General features: G+C 40.8%; 1 protein-coding gene across 2 annotated transcripts in view; it reads right to left on the bottom strand.

Annotated features, from left to right (window-relative positions):
* The window catches only part of ttyh2 (tweety family member 2), a 69,859-nt gene that overhangs the window by 48,274 nt on the left and 7,037 nt on the right, over positions 1-14,548 (bottom strand). For both annotated transcript variants that reach the window (XM_020630817.3, XM_020630818.3), the window contains exon 2: positions 3,245-3,417. In XM_020630817.3, coding sequence (XP_020486473.1) covers positions 3,245-3,417 — 173 coding nt within the window. The remainder of the gene's footprint in view (positions 1-3,244; positions 3,418-14,548) is intronic.

Below are 14,548 nucleotides of genomic sequence, written 5' to 3'. Positions count from 1 at the left end.
AAAATATGTTAAATAAATCTTCTTTAAACAATACTCAGCTTTGCTTTTCATTATTTTTTATTTACACTATTAAACTTTATTTACTAGATTTGGGCAGTGGCACAAATATATGAAAAAGTTCAAATAATCCCAGTTCCATTATTGGTTATTAATTGTAGAATGAATTGAAGGAGAGGAAGGAATCCCTGTGATGTCATCCATTGGTTTGTTGACTACCTTTTTATAGCCTTGCATTTGGCACTAAGGCTCCTGCCATCTTGTTTTTGGGAGTCAAATCACCACATTTGGACGACATGAGTGGATACAAATTGCTACGTTTCTATCCTGATTGACAGGTTGCCCACTGCTAGCCTTTAGATGAAGTTTAAGGTCTTTTCTCATTGGCTTATTTTGCAGCGCACTCTTGAAACATTTCTAAAAAAAAAATCCTGAGTCTGCCACTGAAATCTTCCAAAATTGCTTATCCACAATTCAACAGTGTACAATTTTCCATGTTGAACGGTAGGGAGGAGTCTCAGCAGGAAGTAGATAACGTCAAACAGGGGCTGTGGAAATCAAAGATGGTGGACGTAAAGGTATGGGTCTGAAACTATATTTTGCCTTCATATCAAAGTTATGTGTAACAGGAGATATTCACAGTATCAATGAATGAGTGGATAAGAACTTAGTTGCAAGCAGAGAAGAGTATGAAGGGAATTTGTTACATACCCAATGGTCACATATTGGTCTCAAGAAATACATTTCATAACCCCGCTTGGGGGCTGACATGAAAAGTTTGAGTTCAGTCAGGGTGAAAAATCAGGGTTCATACATTCAGCTCATTCCTAAAGATTTTGGTTAATTTTTTTTTAGGAGTTTTGTGCATGTGTGAAAACAGCTCAAGAGTCTACACCCACAGTCTATGTGAAGAAGAAAAGCTTTAAGGATAACTTACAAAACCATGACACTGCTGTGTGCTTCCATTTAACAATGACCCTCCTCTGAAACAAGATAGATATACGATAGGCTTAATCTAATACTGCCCACCGGTTGCTAAACATGACTCGTCACATGGTTGGCAGAAGTCTCGACTCCTCTAGCTACAAACTCAATTAGCTACTTTGTGGGGGAGAGCACATCTCATTGACTGACTTAATTTATCCTAATTTGTGATGTAAGCGCTGAAGCTGCATCAGTCCGGGTATTTGGGTAGCTTTAGATCCGGCTGTGAGTGGATCTTTGCCTGTAGAGTTAAAGGGATTTACTGTATCTGTTAATGATTTTAAGTCGTATTTAAGGATCTATGTGAATGTTTGACACATCAGAATGCTGTTAACCTAGCTCAAGAAAAAGTTTGACTTGAGTAAAAGTTACGAAATCTGTGTGGCAGCTAACGGCTACAACACTGTATCGTTTATCTTTATTCCAGCTGAATATAATTTGACATCAGGATACTTTAAAGTTCAGCATAAATTTGATGAGATTCAGCAGCCTGCGGACAAAACAAATCACATCTACTGCACCGCTCCTTTAAGGGAGACACCGGGTCAGATATCATCTTAAACATCAAGAGATATTTCTCCTCCTCCAAACATTAATAAGGGTTTTATTCAATAAATGTAATTTCCTCATACACAAGACATTTTATGAGGCCTTGAAAATCCAGTCTTGTGATGGTGACACAAGATTGGCCCTAATGAGACGAGTGAAAAGTGTCATTTTCCAACCATCAGGGGGAAAAAAAAATAGTTTTTTTATTCAGCCAGCTTGGAAACACATAGGATTTTAAAGAAGCAAAATAAATAGGCTACGGTTGATAAGCTTTTTCAGCCTGTAAGCATTTAGCCGAGGGGAAATGTTATTTACAAGCGCTGCAAGTATTGGGTTTTAAAAATCCATTATAATTTCTGAGCTGTATTAGTTCAACACCTTTGCAATATCCGTCTCGTAATCCTATGGAGACTCAAAGAGTGTGTGTTCGGGTTCAGTGGCCTTTATTACTTTACGTTTTTTCAATTAAACGTTCATAATCCACTTTATAAATGAAAACTTTCCAAAAACTCACAAGGTTTCTGTTTCTTTCCCCTCTTGTTTTCTATGCTTCTGAAAGCCTGCATTAAAAAAAAAAGGAATACAGCACTGTGTCTCGAATTGATTCATTAAAAAGTTTGGCTTCATTTGGCAGACGCAGTCAGGGATTCTATCCAGAGATCCAACGTCACAAGGTGATAGGATTTGTCTGCCAGTTGGCTGTCACTGATGCAAAGTGGTAGTAGCATATTTTGTCTCTCCATTATTTCTAATGCGCTCACTACAAGGATGGTGCTGGAGAGTCAGATTGAACTTGACTGAACATGTTTAGTCAGAGCTTGTGACGTATTGGCTGATTGTGCACAATTTATTCCTCCAACTAGGGGAGGCCCAGGTGTTAACATGCATCCAAGGTGAAAAAAACAACAATCTTTGTTATCTCGCTGCGTTACTTGGGACATCCTCACTTTGCAGTATTTTTAGAATCTGGGATGAATTGCTGGTGGTCTACGGTTGTCAGCTGCAGCCAGGCGTCCCAGACCACCTTCATGTTGCAGGTGGGATCAGAACTCATAGCCTCCTCAATGCGTCTTGCATTATTAACCTGTACTTACCTGTCTGTCTGAGCAAAAATACTGAAAAACCACCCCATGTATAAAAACCAGACATATATCCAAACATGTCTGGTTTTTCAACAACTAACCGTACAGAAAGTGTACGTTACATAAAACATATTTGATCATCAATGTCGGACAAAGGTACATATTAAGTCTGAGTGCAGACTGATTTCAGAGTGAACTCATCAAAAGGAAGGAAACTAGTATGATGCAATTGTGAACCCAAACTACAAGTTTCTGCAGAACTGCAAACAGAAGCTCAGGGGCTTTCTAACGTGTGATGGACTGTCAGGCTTGTAGACCACAAATAAGAGACCTTGAACAGCTTAAGAGTACAAAACGGAGAGAGGCAGGTAAACAGACGTGCGCAAATAAACAGAAAGACGAATCACCCTGAATGAACTTATAAGTTTTGGATTTCAGGAGGGAATGCAAAAGTGCAGAGACATATTAAGAATCTTTTCTGTGAAAACGCAGTGCCATTTACGGCTGCTCCCCGTTAGGAATACTGAATGACCAATAAAGGAAATGAGAAAAACACACAGACAACAACAGAGAGTGTGTGCGCGCACTACAATCAGCAGTTAGTCATCTAGTCTACGTCTTGTCTTACTCACCATGTGATGAGTCCAGCGGCGACAGCGGACCAGGTGACGCAGCAGGAGTTGGGTCTCTTGCTCTCCTCCTCTTCTTCCTTGCGACAGCAGCACAGACAGCTCAGGTAGATGGCCAGGCAGAGCAGGTTAAGGCCAAGCCCCGCAGCTGCCACACAGCCCAGGAATATAAGAGACTGTGGAGAGACAGGGAGAGACAGGAGTGGATGAAATGACATGATGCAGTCAGAAACAAAAAGCTTCATCATGTTTTGCCTCAAGGAAAGAACAACCAATTTGACGAGGAATGAAGGGTCACTTATGACTAATGCTTTCCAGAAAGTTCATGGAAGTATACTTTTAGGGAAATGTATTCGCTGTAGCCTAAGTAAAATGACTAATTTCAAAGAAGACGGCCCCTGTGACAAGTCTCTTATATAGATATTAGTCTATCATTAGTGATGCATTAATGTGTTATCAGTTTTTATGAATGCTGACGCTGGCTCAAGGAAAGCTTTTTGCAAAGTGAAGTAGAATAGAATTAGCAGGATAGAAGTTGAACTATAAAAAAAGACAGTATTTTAGCAGTGCTTGAATAAATGAAAGGAAGTTTCAACCACTACATGACTGAAATATTAACACACATTGAAGTTCAGAAAAAACAAGAAACACACAAAATCTTCTTAACAAATTAAATCTGTAAATGTCTGGAGATAGCATTCTTGTATATATACCTATATATGCAAATAAATACAATATATATATATATACAGTTTATTTGTGTTGCCTTTTTTACCCTATCTTATATTTGTTCAGTTGTGCTCGCTTCTGACATGACAACATTAGAAAGATATTTTACAAAACTAGCTTAACTTTAGGCTAACTACGCTGCCCTCAACCAGTCATTTAAGCTAGCAAGTAAAGAACGTTTTCACTGGTGCTGGGTTTAACATAAACAGCAGACAAAGTTGTAATAAAGTCTTTTAGCCACAACAATAACGGAAAATGAATGCTAACCCTGCGCTGTGTCTGCTACATTTGTAAATAAGAAACAGTTTTACAGACATGTTCGCATGTTTCACGTGTTAGCCATAGCAATATTATGCTATTGTCTGTGTTTGATGTTAGCTTTTATTCTGCTTTTAAACGGACAAAATACATTTCAATATAACAAAACAATGACCTTAAAATATGTTTTGCTAAGTGCTAATTTGCTACATTACTAAAAAAATACAGGCTGAAAGTTTACAGGCAAAAATGTTGCACTCTATCATGTCGCAATATAGTTAAGGGCTAATTACTGATTTTTATGCATTTTCAATAGTTATGATTAGGTTATTTGACCTTAAGTCCAGACAAACTTTTTCATGTAAGAAATTTAAAAATGAAAGTTAAATAACTTAAAAAGCTGCAAAATCCGGATAGCCTAGCGGTTATGTCATGCGCTACATGTACAGAGGCTACAGTCCTCGTCAGAGTGGCCTCGGCCCTTTTCTGCAAGTCATCCCCCACTCTCTCTTCCCAATATTCCCTGACTCTCTTCAGCTGTCCTCTCCAATAAATGCAAAAATGGCGGCAAATTACTGTATATAACTAGAAAAAAACCTGCGAAAATCATTTTAAGAAGGATGGTTTGTGACCTTCCAAAAAACATTTTTCAAACTAACTTCAACAATTACTGTGAGAGGTGAAGAGATCAAGAGAGGGGACAACAAAAACATATGAATATATTTTCAGGAGCTGCAGAAACAAACTATCTCAAGCTGAAGAGCATACACCCCCTCATGCAGCTCTGCATCTTCTTCCTCTTTTTCCTCCTTTAGCCCCCTTCCCACCTTCTGTGAGAGATGGAGTGCTGTGACAAAAATAGCAACAAGACTGTCCTGACAGTCTCAAATGAATTCTGCATCCATCTGTGAGCAGATGGGTTTATTCAAGCTTGTTTTTTTTTTCTCCCCCCACCACCACCACTTACGCTTCCTTTTTAGTTTGTTTGAAATCTTCTTGGTGCTGAGCCATCTGCTCTCACGCTGTGAAGTGATGTGTCCCACAAGTCAAGTAGTGGGATTAAATTTTAGAAATGGTAGAATCTGCAGGATTATGTCAATGACCGCCATAAAGAGCAGAGTAAATTGCAAATTGAAAAAATCCTTGAGAAGCCTGAAAACAGCTGTTTATATGAGCTGACAGGGTCACAGTCCCGTCAGCTTGGCTAATAAGAGAGCAAAAATATACGCCTTCAAGAAACATAAATATCACTATAGTTGCACACTGATTTTGCACTCTTTGCACCATGAATTATTTCTTTCTCTAAACAATATTTCTTTCAGCCCTCGCTCCTCTATTTTAGCTCAATCCATTGGGAGCAATCCTCTTGTTCCATTTCATGGCTACATGCCTTTCACGGTGACAGCCGGCATCTGCTGACAAATAAAATTTTAAAAAATGGGGGGTGCAGGAGAGGTGTCAAAAGAAGGACGGGCCAATCTCCACCCATTGATCCCTGGACTTCTTCGTGTTCTCCAGGTGTGAAAATGAGAGGAAATGTTGCGCCTCATCTTAAGAGATGGGACAGTAAATGTGTTAATGGTTCTGCTCAGACAGATGGATGGCAGTGTGCACCAAGGTGAGACAAAGCGATAGAAGCTGAAGGCTGGATGGTGGGGTGATGAGTGTTGGCATAAACTGGGTGTAATTGAGGCGAGCACAGTAAATGAGATGTAGGGCGCAGGTGGATAATTTGAAAGGGGGGAAGGGTAGGGTGTGAAGACTGCCTCTGATTGCTGGACAGACGGATAAAAGAAGGGGGGGTGGGGGATCCCGCTGACAGACAAACACAAGGCCACCCAGACGCTCTTATAGTCATGGTAACATGCAGGTTAGTTGGTGCCCTTGCAATAGGGAAGGAGGCGAGTGAAAGGGCGAGATACAACAGTCTATTTGAATTCAGCAGCATGTGACAGGCCTGCTTAAATTGCTGTGCCTCTGTCTTGTGATTCTCCTGCAGCCCGGCAATGAAGTGAAAGAGGGGAATTTCAAGAAAGGGGAAAGATCCAGTCAACAGTTGTAGGGTCACGTTTTAGCTCAAATGTACCAAAGACAGAAAAAACGTACTCTTAATCTTTATAATGTTACTACGCTTTTTGGACGCCAACATACAACTAAAACACAATTGTAAAAAGACAGGGAAGGAGGGACACTCATGCTTTGGCACGGTATTGGCCAACTGGTGCCTTGTGTGAGGGCACCCTAAATTGATGGACAGAGCTAAAAGAAAACTTGATTTCCTGAATCTGCATATTGCTTATGCAACCATCTGTCTCCTGGATTTGATCACAATCAGCTTTTTGCTAGTTAGCCATAACACATTTGCTGTAGCATTAATATGCAATGATCCCCATTTGTGTTAGTTATTCTACTCCAACCCTTGATAGATTGTATGTATGCATATGGATGGAGATGGTGTTGATACCAATAGGCCAACCTGTTTAAGAAGCGCCTTTGATACAGCCATTATGCATTATCAAGGTACTAAAGGCTATTCAATGATCTGATACCAAGATGAATTTGCCTTGGGGAAAAAAATAATGTATCTTCTTGAAAACAGAATTTACTCAGAAAAAGTTAATCCAACGGCCTAAACAAGCAACAACTGTTTCAGAGCAGCAAAGACTGTTAGCGGCTGCTATAGGAGAATGTTACCTTAGCTTAAACTAGCATTACGTCACCAATAAATGTTTTTCAATTACTCATTTGAAGATTTTTATCGTGTGATAAAAAGTAAATACAGTAGAACGAGGTAAAAACCCACAAAAGAAACCAGTTTCTAGTTGGTTTCTCTTCTGCAGACACAGAACATAGTACAGACGGTGGGCTAATGCTAATGTTAGCTAGAGTTGTTTCTATGGGTGTTCAGCTTGTTTCCAGGCTAGGTTTCCTTTAGTGTACCGGTCATAAAACAGGGATAGAAATCATATCAGATCCATATAGGACTGATAGTGAAAGCTACAGTTATTAAATAATATATTTCTTCTTTGTATTGCCCTATAAGAGAGGGGTTCTCAAGGGTCAGTGGTAGATATCTGAAGGGTATCAAAAGAGGAAAGCCTAGTGATCGGTATAAAATCCTATTATTTTAAAACTGTGACTTCCTAAGGAACTGAAACATCCATTTCTTTTAGATAAAAATTATTGCAAGGTTACTTTAAAAGTAAATGTGGCCAAGACACCACTCTCCACTCTCTTCCTTTCTTTCACTCTGCCGTACTGTTCTTCTTCTTCTCAGTTGTAGTGTGCAACAATAATGGCTCCTGAATTATGTACAATCCATCCAGCGTGAGGTTGCACACAGATAGTACGTGCACAAAAAGCCACACCGCAAACCCATCACTCGCCCAAGTACTTCAACCTTCCATTACGTTTCAAAGCACCATTTATCTCTCGCCCAACCACAGTGTGCACACATTCGCTCTTTGGTAAAAAAAAAAAAATCAAAAAAAAAATCAAATCGACAGCTCTAACCACTTAACTGCTGCCTAAATTAGGTCGATGTAGCTTCCCCCACAGAAGTAGGCTCGATGTGTGAACACCCGTCTCGTTACTTACTCATTCCTAAGTCAAGAGGCCCACTCCATCCACTGTCTATGCTGTTTTGTTTCCTCTCAATTGTCCCTAAAGACGGAGTTTGGGGGGGTGGGGAAGGCTTGAGGCGATGACACGGGAAAGAGAGGAAGGAAGATCTAGCGGAGCGGAAAGAAAATCCCTGAGATGTGGAGGGAGGGAGAAAAAAAATAGAAAATAGCAAGAGAGGGTGACAGAGTGATGGGGGAAAAAAACTGTAGGGTAATGAAAACGGTGAGACAGCAGGGTATGGAGGAGAGAGTGAAGACACGAAAGAGGAAGACAAAGACCCAGCTACCTCATGGCTACCTCAAACGGCCTCTTCATTACTCAAAGTTGGCCCAGTTTCCTCCTGTTACAAGTGCATTGTAGATGTCTTCGGGCCCCGAGGCGGCAACACTGCATAATGCTACAACTTTCCCGAAATAGAGAGCAAACGTAAGAAAGCTCCCTGTTTAATGTAGGATAATGAACTGCGTGACAACACACATACAAGCCATAAGCTCTGCTCCAAAGGATGACTCATGGAATAATTCAGGTGACGTGAAGTCAGCACAGTTAACACAAAAGGAGGATTCTTCAGAGGAACTTTGGAGCCATCTGTTACTCTCAATTGCTCTTAAGTGGCCCAGGTTTGAGCAGAAAGAATCTGCCGGTTCAAGAAGTATTGAAGAGTCATCTCAAACCTGTACATTTAATTATGTTATATCTTGGTCACCAGCCATTGTCTGACGATGATAAAGCCTTTGGGAGTCATCTTTTTGGGATTTGTGGTGTAGCCAGCAGTGGCAAAAAAATGACTTTTTTAAGATTTATTTTGGGCTTTTTTGTGCCTTTCTTGTAGAGACAGGACAGTCGATAGAGTCTGAAATCAGGACGAGAGAGAGAGGATGGAACGACATGCGGGATAGGAGCCACAGCAGGCGAACTCGAACCTGGGCCGACCCCGCCCCGGAGGACCACAGCCTCCACACATGGGGCGCTGCGCACTAACCACTGCGCCACCACCTTCCTTTTCTGTGGGTTCTCTTTGTTTACAGTCTGGACTGCAAACTTGGCAAGCAAGAACGGAGATGGTGTTGAGAAACCACATCTAAGAAGGAATTATTGGCTGCACTTTTATGCAGATTTATGTTTAAAGACATTCATTTAAGATAAACGGTAGTTAGATGACGGCAGATGGGTTGCTCTCCATACTGACTGTTGTCCTGCCTACAATCAAATTGGACACTTTTACTTGGATAACAGATGCAAAACTGAACACTTCAGATACTGAAATCTAGCCTTGTGCCTGAAGAGTCTGCATATCTTCTTATTGCACCAAATCATTTAGGAACTTTTCTTCATGTATGCAAAATACACATCTATCCAGTTAAATTGTGGAGTCAGCAAAAGTATGAGAATACTGCTTGATACTGAATAAATTCTACATTTGAAAAAAACACAATAAATGCAAAATCCAAAATGCTTATCCAAACTTTAATGCATGTTTACTGTCCAGTGTAAAGCAATGGTATGCTTAAGGCAATAAATCTGACCTGAATATATTCCTCTTGATGAGCGCTGCACTGATATAAATCTACTTTATGAGAGCAGAGAGGGAATAAACAAACAAAAGACGATGAGGGATGCAAACTCACATGAGTCAAAGTGGTATATGGTTTGTGCCTTATGCGGCGCATCCATTAAAAATCTGTTTTTAATTCACAATAAGTGACCATGATTAATACATAGAGATGGAAAGCAGTCCCATCTGTTACATCACATCTGCAGAGCAGGACTGAGGTATGTATGAGTGGAATTCCACAGGCTTGGAGATGTGCTAAATGCACACTAAGCGATACGAAATGTCTTCCCCAAGCATGGCTGCTCCACAGCAGGTGGCAGACAGCTGTGCGGAGGTGGAGAAGGTCTCCAGGCGCAAGTGTGCGCACTGAAGTGCAATGTGTATGTGTGTGTGTGTGTGTGTGTGTGTGTGTGTGTGAGTGCCTGTGTGGCCTGAATGGACAGTGACATCACTCTAACATGATAGGGGTTAAACGTGTGTCAGGACAGATAGAGGAGGGAGAAGATATAGCTGAAGATGGGAGGTTTCCACCTTTTTCAGTCAAAAGTTTGGTGAACAGCAGGAGGCTCTGCCCTCTGTTTGCAATCAATAGAGAGAGATAATAGCCCAGATTAGCGACAGCACCGGCATGAAGCTCTGCCACCATTGCGCCTTTGTACTTTTATATCGATTTCACAACAGAGCCCTGGTCTCTGCACGACATGTACAAAAACAGAGGTGCTCCAACATAAACACACACTCTCACATATGCACACACAGACAGCGTTGTCTGGTTTCCAACTATTGTCATTGTCTTTTCTTAAAGGGGCATTTCAGACATTTATTATTGCATTGAAGATATGATGTGTTAAAATGATTCCTGAGTTTTTACTTTTCTATAGTTTAACAAAACCGCTGCAAGTTCATGCCATGAAGTTTCTGTAAAAATGTCGAATATTCTGGTCTAAGCTGATCCAAGGTTTAACCCCGGTGACATGAACAGAGTTTGTTTTTTTCCTCAGACGAAACTAAAAGAAAAGCTCCCGCAGAAGCAAAGCATCCAAAAAGATGCTGCTTTCTTCATGATGAGTAAGCTGAAGGCCGTGTGGGGGGAAACTGATGTATTGCACTTAAAAGCACAAAAACAAAACACAGATTCCTTTTAAAAACTGTGTTGTGAAGCAGCTACATCGTAATCCTCTGACATTGCCCTCTCTGAAGCACTTAACATACTGCGCTGTGTGAAAGATCACTTTATTTCTACAACCAGGAAAGTCTTGGATACTGCCTTGAGAAATGGCATTACAATATAAAGCTCCCCCCCCCCTTCCTCTCCACAAAGATCAATAGAGCAGTCTGACTCAGTATCTTCCCCCCCGCTGCCGCCCGTCCCCCTCTGACACTCGGGTTAACGCCCCAGGGACCGGGACTGTTTCCGGCAGAGTGCACTCGGCTGGGCCTGCTCATGTTCACAGCTGTGACGCCATTAAGTCCCAGTAAAGACACCCATGGGTTATGGATGAGAGGAGAGAAAGGGGCGTCATTGCTCAAGGATCTGCATTGCCTGGTTTCCCTCAACACTGAACCGTCACAAACTGAAGATCTCAGGAGCTTTGATGATGTGTGGAGCTTGCTTAAGATGCTAATTTTAGCTTTATTTCCATCGTACTGTTTATCCGTCATTCATTTCTTACCAGTAACCATTCTCAACAGGACATCTTTGGGGAAGAGCTCGACTGATATATTGGCTGGCTGATACTCTCAGACAGAATTAGGTCTGTTAATGTTAAGACTTGAAGCCTAAGTTTAATCGAAAGGCTTTCTTGTACATATTATTTATGATGAATCTTGGTATTTTATTCATTTATCTTCATGTCATTTAACAAATGTTTTAAGATCTTCCTGTTGTATTGTGTATCTCTTTCTATTTTATTCCGACATTGTTGTGGGCTTTTATGTTTGGTACAGCTCTTTGTAAGGCTGTTTTTTTAAGTGCTATACAAGCACACTCTGTTATTAGCATATCAGTAAAGCTGTGAATCTTTTTCCGATATGTGCTGATACAGAGTTTTTTATGAATGCAGAAAACTTTTTATAATTTTATAAACACTCTCTACTGTCTGCGGCAAATGCACCGCAGCTTGACAGCCGAGCTGATGGAGGTCAACACTAGTGTTGGTTAGACAATTTATATAGAACGCTTATATTCTCTATATCATTCATTCTCAAACTGTGGTAAAAGTACCACTGGTGGTACGCGGGATCCCTCTTGGCGTACTCTGGGAGTCTCTGATTTTTTTAAATAAAGATGTACAAATCAAACGGTTGACCAGCAAAACTGTGATGGCAAGGGGATGAAGCAAAAGTTAAAAACATTTTTGCATTTGTGGCTCCAAACGGGAGCCCTGCGCTACTGTATTTCAATGTTTGCCATAATGGTGGTACTTGGAGAGCCTAAGTCTAAGTCACTTTATCGGCTGCAGTATCTGTAAACGGTTCAAAATTAGTACCAACCACAAAAATTCAATATTGATTAGTTTTACTTTGGAGTGCACTGAAGCATGCTCTCTCCTCTTTATCTTGACACCTCCCGTGAACTCAAAGCCCCGACCCTTCCCTGAGGGGAGTCAGGGGTCGTGATTATGATGCTACACCCCCAACAACAAAAGGAACCCAACCCCCTCCCCAACCCCCAGCTTCAATGGAGGAGTAGACTTTCAGAGTTTCTGCCAGAGTGGAACGTGGCTGCGTGAGTTCCTGCCTGATCTGACCTGCTGAAGGTTCTTATTGTGTTCTTCATCACCAAATAAAACTCATAAGAAAACACAACAATCATATTGGATTGCAACAAAGTATTTGGCATTCAATGCTGTCATCTCCTGTTGCAATGTAGTTAGATCAGCAGGAGGGATGGACATATACCGCCTTATTAGTTCAGACCATGGCCATACCATCCAGCCAATCAGGTGGTGCTAATTATGACTTCAGGCGTAACGGAGACAGATTGAGGTTAATGACCTTCTGGAGAGCCAGAGGGGACAACAAGAGTGCCTCATTCTATGTATGCCTGACACAAACAAAGACTAAGTAGATGGCTTCATTAAAGCCTGTAGGAAAAATGGTGTGGAATAAATATAAATCTAATATCAAAGTTAAGAGACTCATTAAGAATTCATACAAATCTGAGGGAAACAAAACACTTTATAACTAGAACACAAAGACAAAGACATGTTGAATTTAGCCATTAAGACAACTTCTCAAGACTGTGCAGCTGTTGTAGGTGATATGTTTGATCCACATCTGCCTCGCTTCGCACACAGCAAGAGCGTTTTGACTTTCAGCACAGTGCAGAACTTAACAATTAGGTTGACTCGTCTGAATCAGAATTCAGCGTAGGAAGCAGAAACTCAACCCATGGGAAAATATTCATTCCAGAATTGCAGGATGTCTTTTAATCCATACCAAGGTTAGCAGCAGTTAGCGGCATACACAAGCAAGGTTGGCTTGGACGCCTTTATCTGTTCTCAAAAAGCTTTGAAAGAAATGATGGTCTATGTAGCTTTAGCTGTTGCAAACATTCAACACCCTCCGCCTCGGAACAAAATTAGACATTTTTCACCACAGTTGTAATTAAACGCCAGAGGCAAGAGATTCTTCTCTGGTAAACAAAGCTAATGCTGATAACGTCTGTGTTTTTATATAATTGCATCCTAGAATAAATTACAAACAAATGTCTGAACCAAAGTTGAGGGAAAGTTAAATGCCAATATTTCCATTTTGGATTGAAAACAAGGTCCAAAACTTCCTAGTTGCTAACTATTGAATACAAAAGATCCTACACAACGAGCAGGCTATTGGGGAGTTGGGTTTTCGGTGTCTTCAAAAAAATAAAGGGAATCATGACAGCTAGGCCGAGTGGAGGTGAATCCCTGTTTTAACAATACTGTTACACAGTCTTTCACTCCATCGGGGAGACGCTCGGGTCAGACAAGGAGCGTGGAAATCGAGAATAACAGCTTTAAGATTGATTTTCTTCAGGGGGAGGGAATAAGAGTTGGTCAATTTCCAATGCAATCAGAGCGCTTGCTGAACAGATAATGGATTTTCAGCCCTTTGTGCGCATAAATCTCCATTTCCCACTACACATACTTGACACAGCTTTACACAAAGACGTTTGCATTCGGTTGTTCGGATAAATCACTCAAGTTTCGCTGCCTGTTATGGCATCAACTGGTGATCAAGTGCTGAAAAGACACTATCCAATATTTTATAGCAAGACAATTACCATTTCAATTGGATTAATTCATTAAAAATTAAATCTAACAATAGTGCCACTTGCAGAAATCAATGCTGTAGTACGATCAGAAGGAGAAAATATATTGCTGAAAGGGGGGGAAAACTATTTTATCCTCAAAATTTCATTCAAATTCTCTCCGTTATCCACTCTGGAGCTTATTTTGACACAATGGCACTTCCATTTATTTTGGTACAGGATGGTCTCACATGGATGCACACAAAGGAGAAGGTGAAGAAACTGCTGATGAAGCAGAAAAAGGGGGTAAACAAAGACAACAGAAAAAAAAAAAAGAGAAAGAGGAGGAGGAGGATGCACCCGGCTGGAACGTTGTTTCAAGGGGAGCTCTGAAAGAAAAGCCACTGAGGCAGGAAGAGAGGGTGTTAGGAGTTTGCGTTTTCTCCCGTAATTGAACAGTATGACGACTATGCTTGTTCATTTATCTAGCTTCATTCAAGCGTAATGTAATAGCAAGACGACGGCTTTCAATAAAAACTCGTCTGAGCGGCAGATTAAAGTGGTGAGAAGAGGAAAGAGAGTGTTATCAATGACAAATAGTGCTGCTTTTAAGTCTTAACATATTCTTTTGCTTGGTGTTTGAAAAATGTATTTTAACGTCTGTGGTACAAGAGGTGTAAACACTACATTAATATCCATGTTCACAACATAATGACAGGCCTGTTTCTGCGTATCTAAGACTGTTAAACTGTTGAGAGACTGGAACAAGGCACATTTTTCATCTGCAATGTTAAGCCTAAAGCCCAGTGTCCAGCTAGCGTTTTTTTCCGGGGCAGAAAAGCGCTGGTTGTGCGCTCAAAGTTCTTGAAATGAAGCTGAGAATAAAAGCGCTGCATGTCGGTCCTGTTAG

This window comes from Labrus bergylta, chromosome 21 (assembly GCF_963930695.1).
Source record: "Labrus bergylta chromosome 21, fLabBer1.1, whole genome shotgun sequence".
Classification (NCBI taxonomy): Eukaryota; Metazoa; Chordata; class Actinopteri; order Labriformes; family Labridae; genus Labrus; species Labrus bergylta.
The sequence above is the reverse complement of the archived record's forward strand: the minus strand, read 5'-3'. Positions and strand labels throughout refer to the sequence as shown.